Source organism: Mastigoproctus giganteus, chromosome 13, assembly GCF_048544385.1.
Source record: "Mastigoproctus giganteus isolate SK-2022 chromosome 13, ASM4854438v1, whole genome shotgun sequence".
Classification (NCBI taxonomy): domain Eukaryota; kingdom Metazoa; phylum Arthropoda; class Arachnida; order Uropygi; family Thelyphonidae; genus Mastigoproctus; species Mastigoproctus giganteus.
The window spans coordinates 174,126,806-174,152,340 of NC_143587.1; the positions used below are offsets into that span (position 1 = coordinate 174,126,806).

The 25,535-nt window shown below is 37.7% G+C and overlaps 1 protein-coding gene across 1 annotated transcript in view; it reads right to left on the reverse strand.

Annotated features, from left to right (window-relative positions):
• Positions 1–12,551: 12,551 nt before the first annotated feature.
• prel (preli-like) overlaps positions 12,552–25,535 on the reverse strand; it is a 101,144-nt gene continuing 88,160 nt past the window's right edge. Inside the window, exon 4 of the mRNA XM_090388114.1 lies at positions 12,552–13,009. Within this exon, the coding sequence (XP_090244240.1) occupies positions 12,674–13,009 (336 nt within the window). The 3' untranslated portion in view covers positions 12,552–12,673. The remainder of the gene's footprint in view (positions 13,010–25,535) is intronic.

Here is a 25,535-nt window from a genome sequence, read left to right on the forward strand (position 1 = left end):
AACTCGCTGGCTAAAATAAAACTTCCTGCAGTCCAATCTAAATATCTCCCCCCGTAACTTGGATTTATGTCCCCTAGTTCTAGCATCATTTATAATCTTGAAAATTTCGTCCTCATTCATTTTACTGATGCCTCTCAGAGCCTTAAACACCTCAATCATATCTCCTCTAAGGTGTCTAGTTTCCGAACTCTGCAACCCACATATTCAAAGTCTTTCTTCATAAGGACGCCCTTTTGCCAATCTCACCAGGCGAGTTACTCGTCTTTGCACCCTTTCAAGAAGCTTGATGTCTTTCTTTAGGTGCAGTCTCCATACTTGAACACAGTATTCCAAGCATGGTCTAACAAAAGCCTTATATAATGGGATTATCACGTCCCTATCTGTAAAAGTTGCAAAAGTTCAATAGATCATCGATAGGACACCATGGGCCTTCTTGCAACCTGTTTACAATGCTCAGAGAATTTCATGTCTGACCGTATCATAACACCCAAGTCCCTTTCCTCTAGTACTGGGTTTAGTTGAACTCCAAGTGAATAAGTTATTTTGGGATTACTGTTTCCCAGGTGTAATACTTTACACTTTGTTGGATTAAAGCATAGCTGCCATTTTTCTGACCATTCCTGAATGTCTATCTAGGTCTCTCTGAAGAAGCTCAGCTTGACAGTGATCATTAACTACTCTACCAATTTTAACATCATCTGCGAATTTAGACATCACGCCCTCTATCCTTTCATCAATGTTATTTATGAAAATTAGAAACAACAGTGGTCCTAATACTGGTCGTTGGGGAACCCCACTTCTTACGTCAACCCAATCTGAGGAATAGCCATTAATCACAACCCTCTGCCTGCTGCCCTGAAGCCATCCTGATATCTATCTAAGGATTTTCCCAGTGATTCCAACCTGTTCCAGCTTATAAAGTGTAAGCTTAAGCTTATTTCAAAAAATAAAATAAATAAATTAAGATAATAAGTATATGGGCGAAATTAACATGGAACATTCTATATAATTAGAAAATTTCAGTGAACAACAATTATACACGCAACACAACAGTTGTAATGGGATAAGGAATAGTTATTAGGAAAATATCTAAGGGTGAGACCATATTTCTCAGAAGTACGGTGAACATTTGACTTACTAAGGGGAGGTCAGGTCGAAATTCAGAGCAATTTAGGTAAAAGTTCGGATATATAAGAACTGGTTCGGTGGAGAAAAAGCACGAGAATTTTGTCAGAGTATGGGCGAGAGGGTTTGCCGGAGTAAGGGAAGCAGAGTTTTTCGGAGTTAGCAAGTTGGGAAGCAGCTGTTGTTGTTGTTTAGTTAGTTGTTGGCGCATCGGCTTCTGTGGCCATAATGCACCTCCCAAGGTTTTTTTGCAGTACTGTGATCCAAGCCCGAGGCGGGATTCAAACCCGCGACCTTTGGGCTGCCAGGCAGGCACTTTACCCACCCGGCTATGGGAAGCAGCGAGTAAGTTAGTAGACAAGAGAAGTCGTGGTTGGGAGTTGTAGTTAGATGCAGATATGTAACTAGTAGTTCAAGAGAGTAGATAAATTTATAGTAAGTGGGCCGTTTAGTATGAATAGGCCACATTAAAGTGAGTTTGTTCGAGGAGAATCTTGGATAATAACAAGGAATCAGATGTGGAGGCTATTAAAGAAAGTGCTGGAAGATCAAGGAGCTGGTCCCAAAAAAAAAAAAAAAAACTCGGAGAAATGAAAGTTATTGTAAGTACTGTTTCGTATTATTATTCCTAGTCAAGGAAATAATCCAAAAAAAGGAGAAAGGCATTCTGAAATCCTAACTGTGATAAATTTGACTGGCCTAGGAGGTAGCTGGATAATCAAATTGGATGTCGTAAAGAACTATATATAATTGAATTTAGAATGAGATACAGAATAGACTTGTTGAAATTGTCAATCCCAGTGGGGGAGCATCTGTAATTTGTAAAAGTTTTCTTGTGATAAATTTTATATGTATTTAATCAGTTTCTATAATTAAACATGCTAAATTTTTCATGTGTATTGTCAATTGTCTCACTAAATTTTCTAGCTAAATAAATAAATTGCCTGGAACACAGTCAGAGGCCCCAGGATAACTTGTAGTTACCAGATAAAATTGACATGCCTATTAAGAGAGGAAGTCATACAAAAGCAACCGCTCGTGTGGGACTGAGTCAAAAGCTTTGCTGAAATCTAAATAAACAATGTCGAAATGGTCCACTTGATATTGATGGGTCAACTGTTGATGACCCTGCTCAGGTAGCTAACAAACTAAATGAATATTTTGCATTGACATTCACACATGAGGAGTTATTCAGCGAGGGGAATGCCAGAGGTGTATTCAACTCTAGCAGTAAGCTACAGAATCTTGAAATAACTGGGAGTAAAGTGGAGGAGAAACTGTTGAAGATAAACACAAGAAAGGCACCCGGGGTGGATGGGATCTATCCAGTTATATTAAAGGAGGCAGCAAAGGAAGTAAGCAAACCCTTAGCCATAATTATGAGAGCTTCCTTGGACTCAGGGGAGGTACCCATAGACTGGAAATGTGCAAATGTGACCCCAATTCACAAAGGAGGATCAAAGGCTGACACAAGTAACTATAGACCTGTGAGCTTAACTTCTGTTCCAGGAAAATTAATGGAGGCACTGGTTAAAGAAGCACTGCAGGATCATTTAGACAAGACTTCAGTTATAGCTCGGACACAGCATGGTTTTGTTAAGGGGAAGTCTTGCCTGACCAATTTGATTGGATATTATGATGCAGTCACAAAAGAACTGGATGCAGGGAATAGCTTTGATATTATATACTTGGATCTTAGAAAGGCTTTTGATACTGTTGCGCATGGAAGACTGCTACACAAATTGGAACAGTGTGACATTGGAGGCAAATTGCTGCTATGGATAAAGGGGTGGTTGAGGGGGAGAAGACAGAGAGTGGTAATCAATGGACACTGCTCATCGTGGACTAATGTTATTAGTGGAGTCCCTCAGGGCTCAATGTTGGGTCCATTATTGTTTTCTGTATTTATAAATGATATTGATGATGGTATATCAAGCTTAATGTCCAAGTTTGCAGACAATACAAAGGTTGGCAGGGTTGTCAAGGACACTACTGACACTATGCTGCTGCAACAGGATCTGGAAAGGTTGAACAGATGGGCTGAGAGGTGGCAAATGAAGTTTAACATTGACAAATATAAAGTACTACACATGGGAAACAGCAACCCCAGAGCAACGTATCAACTCTGTGGTACTACACTGACAGTGGTAGAGAATGAAAGGGACTTGGGGGTGATTGTGCAGGCAGATATGAAGTTCTCTGAGCAGTGCAGACGGGCTGCAAGAGTAGCTCATGGAGTATTGTCAATGATATACAGGAATTTTTCCAGCAGGGATAAGGAGGTGATTATTCCATTGTATAAGGCAATGGTCAGGCCACACCTAGAGTACTGTATACAGGTCTGGAGACCTCATTTCAAGAAGGATGTAGAGCTGCTGGAACGAGTACAGAGAAGGGCAACAAGATTAGTGAATGGAACAAAGGGGTGCTCTTACGAAGAAAGGCTTAAGTTTTGCAAATTACAGTGTCTGGAGACTAGGCACCAGCGAGGTGATCTGATAGAGGTGTATAAAGCCTTGAATGGTTTAAGCATGCTCAATGCTGATGGGATTCTTCCTCTAGCTCAGAAAAATCACCTGAGAGGGCATAAATTCAAATTGAGGAAAGACAGATGTAGGATAGACGTGCGGAAATTTGCCTTTAGCCAGCGGGTGGTTGGTTGGTGGAACAGACTGCCATCCCTTGTGGTGGAGGTTGATAGCCTAAATAAGTTTAAGGCTCAGCTGGACAGGTATTTTGAACGAACAGAGGGGTGAAGTGGAAGTGGGTTTTTTTTTTTTTTTTTTTTTTTTTTTGGCTGATGCTGCATAAGCTTGCTTTCTTGCATCAAATGCCTCTACTAATGCTAATGCTATCCCCAAGTTTCTCAAAACCTCCCACACTTTCTCTCTCTCTCTTTACAGCATCAAATGCTTTCTTTATATCTAAAAATGCCATCCATAATTCTTTGTATTCGTAACACTTTTCCTACAGTTGCAGAAAATTAGATCCACTGTCAATCCGCCAGGCCTAAAGCCGTACTGTTCCTCAGCCATCCTATTTTCAATCGTTCTTGTTATCTTCCACTCTAACACTCTCTCATACAGCTTACTCGCATGTGGTGATGCCTCTATAATTGGAACACTTTTCCCTGTTCCCCTTCTTCAACAACGGGATGATCAAACCTTCTTTCCAGTCCTTCAGCACCTGTCTCTCATCCCAGATTTTAAGGAACAGTCTCTATGTTCATGCTATCACTGCCTCGCCTGTAGCCTTCAGCATTTATCCCATCCATACCAGCAGACATACCTGTCTCGATGTATTTCCATGCCTGCACATCATTCCACGTCAAGTCTCTCTCTCTCCGCTTTCATCCCCTCTTTTAGGATCAAACTGCCTTTGTCCCTTTTGCTGGGCTGTCCTGCACGTTCAACAGATTTTCAAAATACTTCTTCCATGTTCCTCTTATCTCTTCCTTGGTTATTAGGTTCTCATTCATCAAGTATTTGCTCTGTTCACCATCTCTTCTCCTTTTCCTCACCATACCATAAAGTGTCTTTTTATTACCGTCGATATCTTGTTGTAGTTTCACTCCATTCTTCCAACCACACTTCTTTCCTCGTTAATTATCCGCCTGGCCTCTCTCTTTTCAGTTTCATCTCTCTCTAGGGGTCGTGGAAGATAACAGTCAGTGGAATTTTGGCTGCTGTAAAGGGATAAGTATTTTTAATTTTTACCTTATTCCTCGTTACTTAACATAGTATATTGTGTTTTACAGAGATATTAAATAGGTTAGTAGCGTTTGTTAGCTTCTTATTTTCAATTTAACCAGTGATTTCTGGAAGTTAAGACTCCCGGTGTTACAAATATTGCTGAACTAGCCGCCATATTGTACCCGATAAGAAATAGCTTAATGTATATACAGGGTGTCTCAAAAATATTGGTACAAACGTTTAGGGGAGGTAGGTAACATCTAAAGGAATGTGAATCGCATAAGAACCTATAACTGGAAACGTCACCGTAAGTCGGTACACGGCACTGTTCATCAGTTCGCGAGAGGGAAAATTTCTGGTTTACTCATTCAAGCAGTAGTCGTCACACGAAGAGCATGCATCGATATATGAACTGTGAGCTGGCAGACATGCACCTAGTGTATGGATTAGCAGAGGGCCCACACGGTGTGCATCCCCATGTGGCACAACATCGCTTTGCAATAAATGTGTGGGCAGGTATGGTCGGTGACTGCTTAGTCGGCCCATACCTGTTACCATCCCGCATGAACTCCGCTAAATATTGGATCTTTCTTGAACAAGTTCTAGCAGGGTTACTTGACGATGGATCAGCAAATGTGAGATGCAACATTTGGTTTCAACATGACGGGGGCGCCTAGTGTGTTTGTGACCATTTCAACAGGCGTTTTGGCCGGGGTGGACCCGTTGCCAGGCCCCCACGCTCACCTGATTTACCGAGCCTTGATTTCTTTCTGTGGGGGGGCCCTCAAATCTATCATTTGAGGGCACCCCGCAGAAAGAAATCAAGTATGAATCACCTGTGGAGACAGAAATGGATCTTGTGGCAAGACTCATCGGCACTGCTGCTACTGTGAAAGAAACTCCAGGTGTGTTCGACCGTGTCTGCCAATCCATGCTGCGTCGGTGTCACCCATGCATCGCGTCTCATGCTGGAACCTTCGAGCATCTGTTGTAACATCATGAAATGCATCCATCTCGTACTCCATTGTTAATATTATGTCAAATAAATGTTTGCCACTAATTACTCTCTTGTGTCATTTCCGCTTCTTGTGCCTCTGCTACTACTTTCCTGTGACGTTTCCGGTTATGGGGTCCTAGGCGATTCACATTCCTTTAGATGTTACCTACCTCCCCTAAACATTTGTACCAATATTTTTGAGACACCCTGTATATTTCGAACTGATAGCATAAGGTATAAATTAAAACTAGATAGCATAATACGAAGCACTGTATTAGGAATCTGTTAGTTATAATAGTATTATCAATTAATCAAAAATAATATTAATCTTATTAAAATTCATTGTTAATTAAATTGTATTTAAAGAGAAGTCATGACCCAGACAAGAGCTGCGAAGCAAAGATCACAGACTAACGAGAGTGCTGTGACTCGGGGGAGAAACGAAGGGGTCAATTCTCCAACGCATCACAATCTCAAAAAATGTGCAAAATGTGAAATTTTTGCCGACCTTTCTAAAGCAGAATTTGATCTAGACAAGGAGGATGCCTTTGTGTGTGCTCAGTGTCTAGAGTGTTGAGAAATTAGGCACCAACTCAATGTTCTGATGGGAGTCTATGAGAGTTTGAAGTGTAGGATAAATGCCCTCGAAGAAATTAATATGAGGGGCCCATCAAGCTCTCAGCTGCCCAGCTCAATGACAGAGCTCACTCCTGTGCATCAGACAAAACAGAGGCAATCTCCAAGGCAGAATGCGCTGGTCCCAAAGGAACTAGTTATTGTTGGTGACTCTTGTCAGGGAGACAGGGAATATACTATGCAAGAAGAATAGGAACAGAACCAGGGACAAAAATTGATGATGTTGTAGACTAGATATCTTTTAAGGGCACAAAAGATGATGCTGTTGTACACGTTGGAACTAATGACATTAAGAGTAGATCTGCAGATTTACTCAAAGTACAGGTCAATGTTGAAAAAAAGTCGTGAGTTAGAGTTGAATGTGAAAGTGTCTGCAATTCTGCCAAAACAAGATAGGAGGGAGCATATGATGAGCCTTTTTGATCAATTCGGCCCTGGAGAGATTGTGCAAGGCTTAAGGGGTAGAATTTTTTTTCAGCCAGGTCTGTGCTTGTTAACAGGAGAGACTGCTTCTACAGGAATGGAGTACACTTAAATAGAAAGGTCACAAGAATATTTGCTGATACTATCAAGGCAGTGTTAGGTGGGCCAGAAAGCTGCTAGTTTGGGGGATACACAGACTAAAAGGTTAACAATGGCTGTAGGCAGAGGCAAAAGTGATTCTTGCACTGCTTTTATTAGAATGAGCAGCAGCCTGGAAAGCAAGGTAATGGCAATTTCCAGGACTGCTAGGCATCATAGTGGAAGAAGTAAATACATGGACTGTGTTAGGGTAACTAAGAGTAGGGACAGGTGCATGTACAAAGCTAGGAGTATAGTTATTAAATTTGATGAGGTTGAACTGCTAGTCAAAGTATCAAAAGGCAGATATTGTTGGGATATCAGAGACATCGTGTCACACAGATATAAGCAGTGCAGAATTGGGATTTGAGGAGTACAATTTGTACTCCCGAAATCCCTTAACTAACAGCATAACCCCTCCTCCTAGGAAGGGAGGAGGGGTTATGCTGTTAGTTAAGAAACACAAAATCTAAGGAAGTGCATCCAACTGATGTTGGTGGACAATGCAGTGTTCAGTCTGTTTGGTGTGAAATAAGAACTGAGAAAGGAAAAATGAGAAGTGTGTGTTATAATGCCTAATGAATCTGATGAGTATAATGAGCAATTGTGCAGAGAAATAGAGTGGGCCAGTAAATCATTAAAATCCCCCATTATAAGACTATCAGTGGGTAGTCTTATAATGGGCGATTTTAATTTTCCAGATATTGACGAACTTGTGGGTTGGTCACTCGGACACTGACAAGACTTTTTTGGATTTATTGGATGACTGTTTTGAGTAAGAACTTGAGGGGGCATAGTTTCAAACTGAGGAAAGAAAGTTGTAGAATAGATGTGCAGAAATTTGCCTTTAGCCAGCAGTTGATTGGTGGAACAGGCTTCCATCTCTTGTTGTGGAAGCTAATAGCCTAAATAAATTTAAGGCTTAGCTGGACAGGCATTTGGATTGAATGGAGTGGTGAAATGGGTTTTTTTTGGCTGATGCTGCATAAGTTTGCTTTCCTGCATCGTATGCCTTTACTAATGCTCTTTATTCTCATCATCTTTTCTGAAAGTAGGTGCTGAATGCATTATTCTTGATTTTCACAGCCTCTCTCATCCTATCATTCCACCAAACGGTTTTCTTTCCATCTCTTTCTATTGCTTGTCCTTCCACAAACCTGCTCTGTCAGTCCTACTATACAGTCTTTGAATGCTTTCCATTCTGATTCCACACTGTTCACCACTGTCTTAGGTATAACCTTCCTGAACTCTTCTCTAAACATCACACCTTTTTCCTCTTCTTTCAACTTCCACACCTGTAGTTTTCTCTCTTTTGTTATTTTGATCCTCTTCAATTTAGGGAATCTTGAAATTCCAACAACTAACCTGTGATCACTGCCCAAGGAAACACTAGGAATGACACTGATGTCCACTAGTCTTCTGTGTCACTCTTTATCCACGAGTATATAGTCAATGAGGAATTCTGTTGACCATCCCAACTGTACCTTGTTACTTTATGACTCTTTCCTCTTCTTGAACCAGGTGTTTCCTATGACCAAGCTGTTCCATAAACAGAAATCCAACAGCCTGTCACCATCATTCCTAGGTTCCCAGCCATGCGGACCCATAACATATTCTAGTCCTTGTCTCTCCACTCCGACTTTTGCATTCAGGTCACCCATGATAACTATATCTCCACCTGTGATGTTCTCTTCGAGCTTGTCCTCGAACTCCAGCTTCTCTATTTCTTTTCAACTGGTTTGCAGTGCATTAAGAGAGAGAGAGAGAGAGAGAGAGAGAGAGATAATCTTTAATGCCCTTCACGGCCAAAAAGCCAGGGGTTTACATTTGTACAACTTCCCGAAACTTCCGGGAAAATAGAACAATTAATTTACAAAAACAGGTAATTTTACAAAAGAAAACATATTTTATACAAAGGAGAGAACTCCTTACGAGAGTTGTGCTATCTTCAATGTTCAATTGACATGAGTCTGTCACTAATATTATTCACATCCATTAGCCTTTCCTTAATCCTCTGATCTATAATGATGGCTACACCCTTCCTCGCTACATCACCCAAAGACCAATATAGGTAACAGCCTCCTCTTAACTCTCCACCCAATCTATCTACCTATCTCACAAAATTGGGGCTGAAAATCAACCCATCCAAATCTGCCTTTATTTCAACTTAAGCCTACTGCACTGTGATTTCCACACCTCTTAACATACAAACTCTCAGGTTACAACTCATTCAGATCTGGGTGTGATATTTGATCCTGAACTCCAATTGCATCTTCAGGTTGATAAGCTTTCTTCCTGCACTGCTGGGTGCAACTATAAGGAAAACCCCAAACATGAAAGGTATTAGAACCTATAGTACTAGTACTGCACACAGGATGAAGGTTGAGAGGACAAGATACTTGTTGAAATACAGCTGAATTTCTGTAGGATGTGACTTAAATTAAAATGACAAGAGGTTGGTTTGTGAGTTTGAAATTGGATATAAACAAATGCTGACTATTTGAAATTGGATAGAAACAAATGAAACAGATGCTGACTGCTTGCAGCATGGTTTGGAAGATGGGAATTAGAGATACCAACAGTGCTCATGAATGTGCCTAAAGAAAAGGAATGCTGAAAAAATTGATCATGTATTAGACAGACTGGGGAGAGACTTTGTAAGAGATGGGTCATTAATTAACCTCACTGGCCTCTTTGAAACTGAGTCAAGCAGCTTAAGCGAGGTTTTGGGAGGGAGAGGGAAAATATGCACTATCAACATTTGGGTGGGGTGAGGCTGATTTTTGATTTGTACCAAGTTGATAAGAAGAAAAGTAAGGCCAATAATCAAAAACAGTTTTTTTTTTTTTTTTTGGATGCGCAGGAAGCAATATTTGTGACGTGCTGAAATCAAGAGAGAGATGTCAGGGTAATCCCTAACAGAGATATGTAATCATGTTTAGTAATCTGGAAGACAAGCATACTCTTTTTTGCAAGAAATAAGACAGAACTAAGTTTTAGAAGAATTAAAGCTAAGGGATGGTGGTGGATATTTGAGAAGTTGAGGCTGTTTGTGCAAGACTAGTTTCCTCAAACTGAAAGATTGAATTTGGTATGCAATCAACAAAATATGAATAGAATTCTAATCTGTCTAAAGAAGTTCATTAATATATAAGATAAAAAGAGTAGGAGAGAGAACTGAACATTGGAGCATTAATGGAGAATATAGATGACAGAGCAACATCTACAGGCATTAACAATAACAGGCCCAACACCAAATTCTGGGGGACAATAACTTTAGTACCTAAAAAAAAAAAAAAAAACAGTGCCCACTGATAACCACTCTGTCTTCTCCCACACAAACATTCCTTTATCCATAGCAATAGCTAGCCCTAATTCCATACTGTCCCAGTTGTACTACAGCAGTTTTTCATGAGGAAAGAATAAGACTTTTCTGAAATCTTAGGTATTTGAAGTGAAAATTATTTTTTGCTATCAGGCAAGATCATTCCTTAACAAATTCACTCTGTGATTAGTGCATAACTACATTCCTATCTAGATGGCTCTACATTACTTCTTTAACCAGTGACGACTCCATTTATTTCTCTGGAACAGAAATAAATAGGGGTCTGAAATTACCCATTCACCTTTGGATCATTTTCTGAAATGAGGGAGATATCTTCACATCTACAATCCATAAATAACTCCCCTAAATCCAAGGATGCTTTCCTTGGATCCAAGGAAAATTTATCCATAATTATGCCACTACTAATACTAATTAATTGGCATATAAGCTCTATAGAAATTCACCCCCAAAAATTTTCAAACTGTTTTTAGATTAATTTATTTAAAATAATTTAAATGATTTATTTAAAATAATATAAAGAGGAAAATTCAGGAAAATATAAAGAATATATCTGATTTCAAAAAAATAAAAAATTGTTATAGTTAGGGAAGGATTTTACGTGGTTGTTTTCCACGTAAAATCTTTAAAAATATTACTGATTTCAGTTGTTGTTGTTGTTATTTGGTTTTTAGGAGCATTAGCAACTAAGGCCATATTGCCCCGGGATATGCGGTGGTCATTCCCTGACCTTTCCGCATCCTCCGTATTTGGTGGTGACGGGCTCGAACCCCGGTCTAATCAAGAAGCGTGTGCTACGCACTGCTGCTCCTTCCCACCTGGCTAAGGAGGCACACTACTGATTTCAGAGAAATCAGTGTGGAAGCCATGGTTGTGGTAAATGCTTGACCCTATTTATAATGGACTTCAAATTTAAAGTATTTTATTACTAAACATAATCAGCATGTGTGTGTGTTTTAACTGACAAGACACCTTGGTTATAGCATAATATATACACTTCACCCAGTCCTACACATTTTAATGACAAACATGTATCTATACACTTATGATTTCTGCTTTTTTTTATATATTTAAGATGTTATGTAACTCACAAAGGATAGTACTTGAACACAATTTTCAGGATTATTCTGATAAAAATAGGGTATGTTGGCTCTTGATAAGTTTTGTAACCAAACTTTCATATATAATATTGTTCTTATAGAAAATGGTTTCATTATACAAAATATGAATAATGAAAAGGCTGTCTGTATAGGGAAAAAACAGATGGCTGCTGAGGATATATAAGTGCAGAAGTTTTAAAAATTTTATAGTAATGTTATAGGAAATATTGCTCATGTAGCTCACAAGTTAAAAATTCATTTAAGTAAAATTATACAATAAAAAATTAATGAAAATTAAACAATAAATAGAGTAAAAACAGTACCTTAAATTTAATTTATTAATATATTTGAAAGTAAACTCAGCTATACACTACTTCCCTTAGTGAATTTTCAATTACAAAATTAGCAGACCCAAACAGACATTCATTCACGCATCACACCAATTTGTTTTCAATAAAATAATTTGCTTTAAGAAATAACACTTCCAAATACTACAGTAATAAGTAACAAAACAAATAACATATTGTTAAGCAAAGTTTGAATGATATATAGGCAGATTTCTATCCATCACTTAAACAGTACTTAATGCTATGGGTGACAGACAGGCAGACATGCCATTTTCAAAGCATCCCTTAATTACTAATTAATAATTTTGTTATCAACAACTAATCAAAAAGCAATTTCTTTAGAAATAAAAAGGATTAGTTTATCCATTCAAGGCTTGTAATTTTAATTTAATGTGTATTTCAGGACAAACTACTGTGTTAGAAGTGCCTAGTCATTTCATGCTGCATAAAAATTATTGAAACTGCCATTTAGAAACGTGCATGAGATGTCAACCAACTACTAATGTACAACTTAATTCTCACTGTTTCAAATTTTCCAAAGAAGTGATGATGTATTAATAATTTATAAGAAATGTTCTATCTCAAATAAGAAATTTCAAACTGACAACACAATTCATGAAGTGAATTGTGTTGAATTATGAAATGTCACAACACATTTCATAATTCACTTTGTAAATTATATAATTAATTTACTTAATTTACCTAAAGCATATCAAGCAACATGTACTTAATATTTATGAAGAATAAGGGTGTTAAATATTTAAGGAGCAGAATACAAATAGCAACTGATCCACAATATCCAGAAATGATTTCCATGTGAAACCATGCTACAAGTTGAAAATTAAAAAAGAATGTTAAATATTACAATAGCTTTACTGGCTATTTGGAGCACAGACAGCAACAAGTGGAGCTGCTTTGGATTTGGCCAACTCTGTTGCCTTTTTAGCTTTCTGCCGCAATTTCTTGTTTTCTATCAATATATAAGGAACAGTAATCTCTTGTAAAGGAGAAGTGGGAAACATCTTCTCCAGTACAAACTGAAATCCATGACATGCTTTAACTGTATTCTTTCTAAACCTTTCCACTCCAAATGCTTGAATAGCTCTTCCAAATCCAAAGATAGATGAAGACACCCAAGCTGCACGATCCACCATAGTCCATTTGTGATTTTCCTCATTTTGTCTATACACACACTTCTCTTCTATAGACTGAAATTAATAAGATAAATTAGTGCAATTACATCATTACTACTCAGTTGAATTTTTAAGAAAAACTAAAGTTTGTACATCATTACTATAGTATCTCATATTGTGAAATCATTCACAAGTTGCCTTCCTCTTATACTTCAAATAAGTAACACTGTCCCAACAGAGAAGTCTACTGTTACTTATTTTCAGTTGAATACCACCACCACTACCCACACACCACCATTTCAAAGTTATTTGGCCTCTCATCAGCAGACAGGTAGGTAGGTAGGTACGCAGAAGTATAAGAGCTGAAGACCCACTTGTGACTTATTTACACAGTATGAGACACAAAAGATGTACTTCTTAGACTAACAAAACTTTAGGACAGAAAACCTCAAACCAAGATGTTGATAACAAAGTTCAAACTATTGTTAGTACTTTTGCATCATTACTACATAGCTTTGAAACAATGCTCACTAGGCAATGATAGTACTCACCTGAGAATAAGTAACAGCAGACCTCTGTAACAGGAAAGTGCTACATATTTGAAATATAAGAGGAAGGCAACATGGTATGAAGGATTTCAGAATATGATATATTATAATAATGATATCTAATGTACAAACTTCAGTTTGTCTTAAAAATTCAGCTATGTAATAATGATGCAAATGCACTAACAATATCACAGTTTGAATTTTTCATAGTTTGTGGCTAAAATTTTAAAAAACCCTAAAATTTTATTAGTCTAAAAAAGTTATGAACTACATTTGTCTCTACTTTAAATAAATATTATAAAAAATTGATATGCTGACTTTGAACAAAAAATATCAAGCAAAACCACATTTGTACAAAAGTTCAGTTCACACTCATCCAAAAGTACCAGATAGTGGTATTAAGTGAAGACTAGAAATCAAATTAATATTCAATTATAGATCTTTGCATAGCACAGCAGACAGGTTCTTGTCCACTTAAAAGTTCAATCCAAAATATGATTTTTTTTAATCCACTGTGATCTTAATGATCTGAAGTTACACAACTGAGAAGAGGCTAAGTTTAGCTGTTTCAAATATTAATCAACGATGACAATTAGCAATACATGCCATATAACAAAACTAGGCTTTGCATAAAAACTTTTTATATTAACTTCCATTTACAAAAATGCAACAAAAAATATAACATAAATGCATGCTAAAGTACAATGACAGCACAGTTATATAACAGTCTCAATGCATTTTACTCTTCAGATGGTTAGAATAAATCAATATTTGATCTCTTGACCCTGAATGCTGAAATATTTCTTTTCGGCATGTGATTAATCAAAGTTCCAAAACAAGATATTATTCAAAATAATTTGATTGTTAAATATTTTCCTTAGTAGATACTTTATTTCTTGATTGTGTACATCTGTTTGTGTGTGTGTATGCATGCACACATGCTAACAAACAAATTAATGTATACCGTGCTTTTCATTTCATTAGCAAATAGTGAATAATTATTAACTATTTGCTAATACTATTAGCAACAGTTAATGATTCATGATTTACATAAAAAAAGACAATCAAAAAATGAGAACATTTTGTTTCTGCATATCTGCCATATTGATCATTCATTCCAATTAGCAAATCACAACAAAATTCTCAGTGCTTCAACTACAACATATTGTGTTATGTATGTTATGTAACCTACGCGTTATGTATGAAAAAAAAAAAAAAAATAAATAACTACCAGATTTTTATTGGTTCAACTTTAATGAAATTTCGGAAGGCTTCACAAATCTTTCTCGAAGAGTCAAATATAACATTTTATGAAAATCCATCCACTGGGAGTAGAGTTATTCTGAATTAATGGAAATGGGGTAGACATCAGGGACTTTAGATACATAAAGTGCCTAAAAACTGTATTTCAAAAATCAACTGTATCCAATGCAAATTTCTACAAAGAGCTTCATGAATATTCCCAAATGACAAGACTGACAATCCACTTTCCACTAGATTAGCACAAGTTCTAATAACCTCAGAGCAATAATAAATAATATTCAATGTACAGAAACAACACAAACTGTGTTCAACCAAATCATTAGTTCAACCAATTCATTTGTACAAAACATAACCACTTTTAACTAAATAAGAACTGTCAATCACACAGAAAAAGTTAAGTGCCATTTTGCACATGGCATCTTCTAAAGAAAAGTGGCATTTTTTAATTAATTAGTGCAATAATAATGTAAAAAAGCACGAAATTTATCTCAAAAACAGTCAAGTTTCACTACAATACTCGCCACTCTATCAGTTTTCTTTTAAGCTCAAGTGGTTGGCTATGAATCCAGAGAGAGGATACTTCTCATTTTGCACTTTTCTTGAAAGGGTGCAAATTACAAGATCAACTGCTGAAATGCACATATCTATACACACACACTAATAATCCATATCTCACAATTCGAGCAACATCCTGTCTTCCCTTGCATACTGAATCTCTTTCTCTCCCTCCCTGCCCCATCCTTTAAAAATTCAATCCTTTCCCTCCACTTGAGCTGCTTCTCAGCTCAAGCCCTCTGGATCAGGATGAGCATACATACAATTAAAACCACATCAAATGTACTAAAGCAAACACTTTAATACCATGTACAGAGTGAAGTCCATTTAACAATAGTGACACACAAGATATTCAACTGTAGCACATCCAATAAAACAAATGAAATTAAACCATATACAAATACAGTGGATTCCAGTTATTTGGGCCACCGGTTAATCGGGGCAGCCGTTTATTTGGGGCAAATCTTAAAAGACAGAAACCAATCGAGAAAATAGCCAGGGTTTACTTTGCTTAATTGGGACAGCATGCCGTTTAATCGGGACAGGAGACCGCAGCACTGGAGATTACCCTACAATTGTCTCAGACGGTACCACGTGGTTCGGTCAAAATCCTGAAGGTCACAACCATAAAACAATAAAAACAATTAGCAGTCATCTGGTTATTGGGCTTTTCTGTTAGTGAAATCTATCATAAACGGACAGTAAACTCGATCTTATTGAATTTGCGATAATACTGACAGCTGGAATTCTGTGGGTTATTATGGTGAAATGTGTTTGCACTTCCACGAAATCTTTAATCATATAAAAAAATTAATTTTCAGATCTTCTCTTCATTCCTATTTTTAAAGCTTTGTAACCCATTACTCCGTTCTCACTTGCGCGTATCGTGTTACTTGCAATTTGTGTGTACCGTGTTCTTTGTTATTGATTGCTTATCTTTTTACTGTTTTAAATTTTAACACCCACCCACCCACCCACAAATGTCAGTGAACAGAAATGTCAACTAGTTCGTATGTACATATTACAGTACGATTCCGATTTTCACGTATCATTTAATTTTTTAATTGGTAAGGTAATAAAGGGTAAATTTGTGCTTAATATATCTTTGCTTTTATAGCCTGTGGATAATATTCCTCCTATTTTCGCTAATTAGAATCGCTGTTTAATAAAATTAAAATTAAATTCACAAACGTTATCATAATGACCGACGCTTACTGCACATCGTATATAGTGCACGGTTACTATGTTGAGTTCGTCATAATGTGATTTAATTGTACAGTGAACAAATTGTAAGGGGGGGTTACATTGTATTTTTAACTATTTATGTGAAACTTCGGATAATTGGGGCAGCCGCTTAATCTGGCCAACATGCACTAGTCCCAATGTGTCCCAAATAACCTGAATGGACTGTATTTTATTACAACTGCCTTTTATTTAATATTTTCATTTTTTGTTCCATGCAATTTATAAAGTACTTTTTAAAGAGTGCTTGTAAAAATAAAAGTTCAGTTGCAACTAATTAATACAATTTACATTTAAAGTAAATTAAGATAGACAAAACAAATTATGTCAACTTGAAACTTGAAGTTCATAAACAGCCATAAAAGTTTATATTATTTAATTTTAAATAATTTGGCATAAACTTATCATGAAGCTCTACATTTTTATTTTCAGTTTATTTAAAAATTCTTTTATATTATTTAGAATTTCACAATGATATTTTATAATATTTAACTTCCGTTGCTAGTAAGCCATCTAACAAGCAGTTTATTTTTTTTAAAATATGTAAATAAATTATATCAAATTCTCCCATATCCTTTTTATAGAGTCAGTTAGTATCTCTAAGTGTTTATACAGTATTCTATAGCATTAGACGCCAAGTGAGGAAGCGTCTTCCTTCTAGGCAATTCCAATTCACATTAAATATGTGAGACACCAGCAACATCTAATGTTGTAAAGCTTTGATTCTGCCAGCTAAATGCAAACAGCTGACAAAAATAGACTTCACACTACATCTGCCAGATGTCACATGAACATCTGGGTTTCAATCCAGGGTATCAGTGACCTCAAATTCTAAAAAATACAATAAAAACTATTATTATTATTGGATTTTATTGTTTATTTTCATTCTATATTTTTTAATTGGGTTTAGAAAATTTTAATTAATAGATCACCATTTTAATTCAGTAAAAAAGCTAAAAATTAATTTTTCATAACTAAAAAAAAAACAAAAACACACTGGCACTGTGCTTGTGTGAGTTCATTCTCACCTCACCTCGGTCTTCATTAAACTGAGTGCACAAGTGATGAAAAAGTAATCACAAGTAATAAAAAAATTAATAAATAACAAAGGAAATAGACAACCTATGCATTTCCCTCCTCCCATAGGTAACCATGGGAGCAGGGAAAGCCAGCTGAACTTAGAATTTCTCGAAACTGTCAGCCTCTACTACCCAATTAGGTAACTTATTCCAGTAATTTATAATTGGCTAAAATAAAATTTCCTGAAATCTAGTCTAAACTTCTTCCCCCATAACTTGAATTTATGGCCCCTAGTTCTATAATCATCTATAACCATAAATTTTAATCTCATTCATTTTACTTTTGCCTCTCAGAGACTTAAACACCTCAATCAAGTCTCTGCTAAGGTGCCTAGTTTCCAAGCTGTGCAACCTACATATTTGTAGTTTTCTCATATGGGTGTCCTTTTGTTGATCTCATCAGACAAGTAACCCATCTTTGGACCCTTTCAAGAAGCTCGGTGTCTTTTTTAGGTATAGTATTCCATAGTATAGTATGAACATAGTATTCCAAGTGCAGGCCTTGTATAATGGGATTATGATGTCCTTATCTCTACTAGAAAATGATCGCTAAACCATAAATAGGATGCCATGGACCTTCCTTGCAACCAGTCTACAATCCTCAGAGAACTTTATCTGACCGTATAGTAACTCCCAAGTCCATTTCTTCTATTACTGACTTTAGATCAACTCCACCTAGTGTACAAGTTATTTTGTCATTAGTGCTCCCCAGGTGTAAGACCTTGCACTTTGCTGGATTAAAGCAAAGCTGCCACTTTTCTGACCAGTCCCGAAGTCTATCTAGGTCACTCTGAAGAAGCTGTGCTTGGCAGTGATCACTAACTACTCTCCCAATCTTTACATCATCTGCAAATTTAGACATCACGCCCTCTATCCCTTCATCGATGTCACTTAAGAAATTGAAAAACAAGATTGTCCCAATACTGATCGCTGGAGAACCTCACTTCTTACATTAACTCAATCTGAGGAATCACACTCCCCTGTTATCCATCTAAGGACTTTCCCTGTGATTCCAACCTGTTCCAGCTTATAAAGAAACTGCTCATGTGGGACTAAATCAAATGCTTTGCTGAAATCTAAATAAACAATGTCGAAATTATTCCCTAAATCCAGCTCACGAGTGACCCTGCCAAAATAGCTAACCAGATTTGTTAAACATGATTTTCCCTTTACAAAACCATGCCACGTATCCTTCAGTATTCATAGAAATGATAATTTAGATCATTTTTATCTAAATGATCCTGAATTCCACCCTTCATCATTGCCTTCATGATTTTCCCTACTACTGAAGCTAGACTGACTGGTCAGTAATCACCCACTACACTCTTAGAACTGCCCCCATGTACTGGAGATACATCAGCACTTTTCCAATCCAACGGAGTCTCTCCTGGGGTCCAATGATGCTCTAATAATTAGCCTCAATGGTTCAATGCCCTCGCTTTCCACCTCCTTTAAAATTATAGGGTATATACCATCAAACCCAGGAGCCTTACTCGCCATAGATTTGAAAGTTTTTTTCATTAAACATGTGAAATTTCAATATCATTAATTGCATTAATTTTTCTTCTGTAAATATCGATGCAAAGTAACTGTTGAGTTTCATCTGCAACACCAGCTGGGGTATCTAATACTATCCCACATCCATTACATAAGGGTCTGATCTGGGTTGTCCTTCTCTTCTTTGCATTTATATATGTGAACTCCTTATCCCCACTCTTTGCTCCTTTTGCCAGCCTAACCCCACCACACGTCATTTCCCTTCCCATTTGCTCCAATCAATTAGAGGCAAATTAAAATCACCTATAATAATAAGACATTCATGCTTACTTGCCCATTCCATTTGCATATAGGCTCATCATAATGTTTTCAAACAGGCCTATGGGCTGGGAATTTCCATACTATAATAATTAATGATAAACACCAGCCAAGAAATTGAACTGAAAATTTACTATAAAATAAAATAATATACAGTGAAATGTGATGAAAATAAAAACACTGATTAAATTATAGTTACAATATAATTTAAAATATAGTTAAAAGTAATAAAATTATCTAAAATAAACTGGGTTAAAAGTGATAAAACAATGAAACCTGGAGCTTTTGGAGAACTGCCGTCTCCTTCTTCAACAGCATACTACTAGTGCTAAGACACATCCTTAAGTAGCAGGTCCATGGCACTCATGCACGTGATCATCAGACACATGATCTACATTCTCCATGCGCGTATCGGAAACGGAAGTGGCTCGGGAGCGTGCCAAACAGAAACGGTCATCCCTTCTGAGGACAACTGCCTCAAACATGGGGTGTAAACGGATCCCCCTGTCCCTATTAATAGTATTGTGACTGGATGAACCGATTCGCAAGCTCTCGAGCCACTTGCGTTCCCAAAATCCATGGGCGCGGTCAGTAATGACCGCGTCTTCAGGGGAGATCCGATGCTGCTTTTCCCAGAAATGCTCTACCACAGCAGACCTCGCATAGTTAGCAGTCTTGATAGCGGTCGTGTGTTCCCCCAGACGGTCCTTTAAACGTCGCCCCGTTTCCCCCACATAACACTCCTCACAATCCGGGCACTTAATCTCGTAGACCACATTGCTAGTATGGTCCTGGGCTACGGGATCTTTAACTTGGGATATCACTGTGTGCAACCTCCGACCCGGAAGTTGCACACAGCGAGTCTGGCACTCCTGCATTTGTGGGTAGTCCCACTTATGCTTTATCTGGATTTTTAGCTGGAGTCATCTCTCCTATAGTGGGACGCTCCAGTTTAGTAATCAGGAACAGCAAGGAATTTGTGAACTTTATAAGAAGCCAATCTATAGGTGAAGACGAACTCATGATTTCGTTTGACGTGGTATCCTTGTTCACATGTATCCCCATTGATCATGGGGTGCATTGTGTAAGATCGGCCTTGGAACGGGATAATTGCTTTAGTGCTAGATCTTCACTAAGCATTGATGATATTTGTAAAGGTGTTGAATTTTGCCTCGCAAGCACTACCATGGTGTTTCAAAAAGTTATGTATAAGCAGGTCCATGGCAAGGCCATGGGTTCCCCCATCAGTGCCATTGTGGCCAATTTGGCAAGGGAGGAACTGGAAACTAGGGTTTTTCATCAGTTGAATTTCCTCATGCGCGAGTGGAGGAGATATGTGGACGATACCTTCACTATTTTAAAAAAGGGAAAGGAAGATGAGGTGCTCAATTTACTCAACAGCTTTTCCACATTTATACAATTTACCTCGGAGGTGGAAGAAGCAGGGTCCCTCCCGTTTCTGGATGTCTTGGTGAGCAGAGATGGATCTAGATTAAAAACAACGATCTATAGAAAGCCTATGTGCCTTGGCCAATTTGTTCATTATAGCTCAGCACAGGCTTGTCATCATAAGAACAGTGTAGCCAGGGCATTGTTGAATAGGGTGGGGACCCACTGTAGTATCCCTGAAGAAAAGGAAATAGAAATTTGCAAAGTCACGGCAGACCTTAGGAAATGTGGATACCCCCAGAGGGTCTTGGACAAATATGTTCATAGGGCTGAGTCCAATTGTAGGGAGTCGCCTGCCCCTGTGGCTACTGCATACATTCCTTACTATCCGGGCCTTTCAGAACGTATTGTACGGGCATTGCGGGAGTGCCAGACTCGCTGTGTGCAACTTCCGGGTCGGAAGTTGCACACAGTGATATCCCAAGTTAAAGATCCCGTAGCCCAGGACCAAAATAGCAATGTGGTCTACGAGATTAAGTGCCCGAATTGTGAGGAGTGTTATGTGGGGGAAACGGGGCGACGTTTAAAGGACCGTCTGGGGGAACACACGACCGCTATCAAGACTGCTAACTATGCGAGGTCTGCTGTGGCAGAGCATTTCTGGGAAAAGCAGCATCGGATCTACCCTGAAGACGCGGTCATTACTGACCGCGCCCATGGATTTTGGGAACGCAAGTGGCTCGAGAGCTTGCAAATCGGTTCATCCAGTCACAATACTATTAATAGGGACAGGGGGATCCGTTTACACCCCCTGTTTGAGGCAGTTGTCCTCAGAAGGGATGACCGTTTCTGTTTGGCACGCTCCCGAGCCACTTCCGTTTCCGATACGCGCATGGAGAATGTAGCTCGTGTCTGATGATCACGTGCATGAGTGCCATGGACCTGCTACTTAAGGATGTGTCTTAGCACTAGTAGTATGCTGTTGAAGGAGACAGCAGTTCTCCGAAAGCTCCAGGTTTCATTGTTTTATCGCTTTTAACCCAGTTTATTTTAGATATTTTATTGCTTTTAACTATATTTTAAATTATATTGTAACTATAATTTAATCAGTGTTTTTATTTTCATCACATTTCACTGTATATTATTTTATTTTATAGTAAATTTTCAGTTCAATTTCTTGGCTGGTCATTTATACTATAATAATTAATTTTTCATTAATTATTATAGTATCATCATAATGTTCACAATCACATGGTCTGTAGATTACTCCAACTCTCATTATACCTCTGCTTCCAAAAATCTCACTCCATACAGATTCTATACTAGCATACAAAACATCTGAATCTGGGAATGCTTTCGTCACACTCAGGCTGCTTTTGATAAGAAGCATGACCCCACCACTCCATTCTATCTGCCCTATCCTTCCTAAATATTGTACTGAACAATTCTCATGCCAAGACATATCCAATGGCATTTCTTCACTTGTTCTCAAAACCTGTGCCCCAGAGATCCCTTATTTCTTTGTTCCCTTTTACACTCTTATTCCAATGGTTGGCATAAAGGATCAGTGAAACTCAAGAAGATGCTTAAATAAAAAGTGAATCCACATAACCGCACCAAAATAATAAAACTGATTTAATGTTAGCCACATGCAAAGAAGCCCTAGACTTTTGTGGGCACAAAAAAAAAAAAAAAAAAAAAAAACACCTAAAAAAAATAAAACAAATTATCTATATTACTCTTCATTCCACGTAGATATCTATCTACCTTTGAATTTTGCCTCAACCACAAATGGAAGCAATTTATTCCAGTAATTAACAAGTCACTGGCTAAAAGGAAACTTTGTGCAGTCCAGCCTAAACCTCTTTCCCAATAATTTGAATTTATAATACAGTGGATTCCAGTTATTTGGGCCACCGGTTAATCGGGACAGCCATTTATTTGGGGAAAATCTTAAAAAACAGAAACCAATCGAGAAAATAGCCAGGGTTTACTTCGCTTAATTGGGACAGCATGCCGTTTAATCAAGGCAGGAGACCACAGCACTGGAGATTACCCTACGATTGTCTCCGACGGTACCACGTGGTTCGGTCGAAATCCTGAAGGTCACAACCAAAAAACAATAAAAACAATTAGCAGTCACCTGTTTATTGGGCTTTTCTGTTAGTGAAATCTATCATAAACGGACAGTAAACTCGATCTTATTGAATTTGCGATAATACTGACAGCTGGAATTCTGAGGGTTATTATGTTGAAATGTGTTTACACTTCCATGAAATCTTCAATCATATAAAAAAATTAATTTTCAGCTCTTCTCTTCATTCCTATTTTTAAGGCTTTGTAACTCGTTACTCCGTTCTCACTTCCACGTATCGTGTTACTTGCAATTTGTGTGTGTTCGGTGTTCTTTGTTATTGATTGCTTATCTTTTTACTGTTTTAAATTTTAACCCCCACCCACAAATGTCAGTAAACAGAAATGTCAACTAGTTCGTATGTACATATTATAGTACATATTAATTATTCCGATTTTCACGTAACATTTAATTTTTTAATTGGTAAGGTAATAAAGGGCTAGAAAAGAATAGCGAAAGCTTAAAATAAAGGGTAAATTTGTGCTTAATATATCTTTGCTTTTATAGCCTGTGGATAATATTCCTCCTATTTTCGCTAATTAGAATTGCTGTTTAATAGAATTAAAATTCAATTCACAAACATGATCACAATGATTGGTGCTTACTACAACACATTGTATAGTGAACGGTACTTTGCTATGTTGAGTTCGTCATAATGTGATTTGATTGTACAGCGAACCAATTGTAAAGGGGTGGGGGGGGAATACATTATATTTTTAACTATTTACGTGAAACTTCGGATAATTGGGGCACCCGCTTAATCGGGCCAAAATGCACTAGTCCCGATGTGTCCCAAATAACCGGAATGGACTGTACCTAATTCTGGAATCATAACAGTGAAGATTTCACCCTCATTCACCTCAGGTCTCCTCTAAGGTGCCTAGTTTCCAAGCTCTGTAGTCAACACAGGTGGAGTGTTTCCTCATATTGATACCATTTTGCTAATCTTACCAGGTACACTACTCATCTTTGGATCCTTTCAAGAAGCTCAATGTCTTTTTTTATGCATGGTAATGGCCGTAGCCCAGTGGTCAGGTATGCAGTAGTACACGCTCTTTGAGCAGACCGAGGTTCAAATCCCCCAACTGCTAAATACGGTCAATCTGCTAACCCGCACTGGACCAGTGTGGCAGATTACGGTCCATTTCCCACAACATGAATCGTTGAGGATTCCATTCTGCAGTGGAATGATAATGGCTGCAGTTTTATCTACTGCAGAACACAATTTTCCAAGTGTGGCATCACAATTGCCTTATACATTGAGACCATGACCTCTCTATCTTCACACCAAAAGGCCTAACAAATCTTCAACAGAACAGCATGAGCTTTTTTCTCTGTGATCCACACTACTCAGTGACCTTGTCTGACCACATTGCAACTCCCAAATCCCCTCCCCATACCACTGTCCCAAGTTTTATCTTACCTAAAATATTAGCCACCTTGAAGTTTCAATTCTCCAAAAGCAAGACCCTCTATACTAAAACATGGCATCAACTTCTGTAACTATCCCAGGTTTATTTTTAAAATTACAATGACTCTTTTACTGATTTCTTGCACTGATACTCCACAAAAGTAACAAAGAACCAAATTACAATATACAGGTAGTTCTTGATTGTACGAGTTAATTCGTTCCTGGCGCATGCTCGTAAAGCGAAAACTTGTAAAGTGGGAATTTATTTCCCATAGACAATGTTAAAAATAGGGGTTAAGTTATCGACACTGAAATTAGTTAGCCAATTAGTTTGTTTAAACAATGATTGATTTATCGAAAGAAATGAAAACATAGCCTGTAAACTCAAGCAAATTATAATAATAGAGAAATTATTTCCGACTTACAAATGTTAAAGAATGTTTATTCTTCGTCATCGACTAAATGCACACTCGTTGATCACTCAATAGTGGCTTGGCACTCGTCGGTTTCTTGCACAAGCAGTTGTCTTCTTCAGAAATGCTTTAAGAGGCGTTTGTTTCCAAGATAATCTTCTCTTTTCTTTATAAATTGGAAAAGTGCCAATGTATCTCCCATACATGAGGGTGGTTCTAAGAGTGAAGTGGGAAATTATCGACCTGTCAGTCTGACTTCAGTGGTAGGGAAAATCATGAAGGCAATGATCAAGGGTGGAATTCAGGATCATTTGGATAGAATTGAAATTCTCAAGGATACTCAGCATGGTTTTGTAAAGGGAAAATCATGTTTAACAAATCTGGTTCGCTATTTTGAAAGAATCACTCTTAGAGGTTGAGATTATCAAAAAATTAGAGGAAATGGCACCAGATACATTAATAGCACTATATAATAACCATATGATAGAAGGTATATTCCCAAAAATATGGAAAAAAAGCAGTGTTAAGATTAATTCTCAAAAACCCTGAAAAACTCCCTACTGATCCCAAATCATATAGACCAATAGCCCTACTTCCTGTACTAGGGAAAATATATGAAAGACTTATAGCAGATTAGCTCAATATTACACAGAACCAGGTTTACATTCCAACAGTAGTACGGTTTTAAGCAGGGAAATTCTACGGAGGATGCCATGCACCACCTACTGACAACAGTTAAAAACACTGAGGAG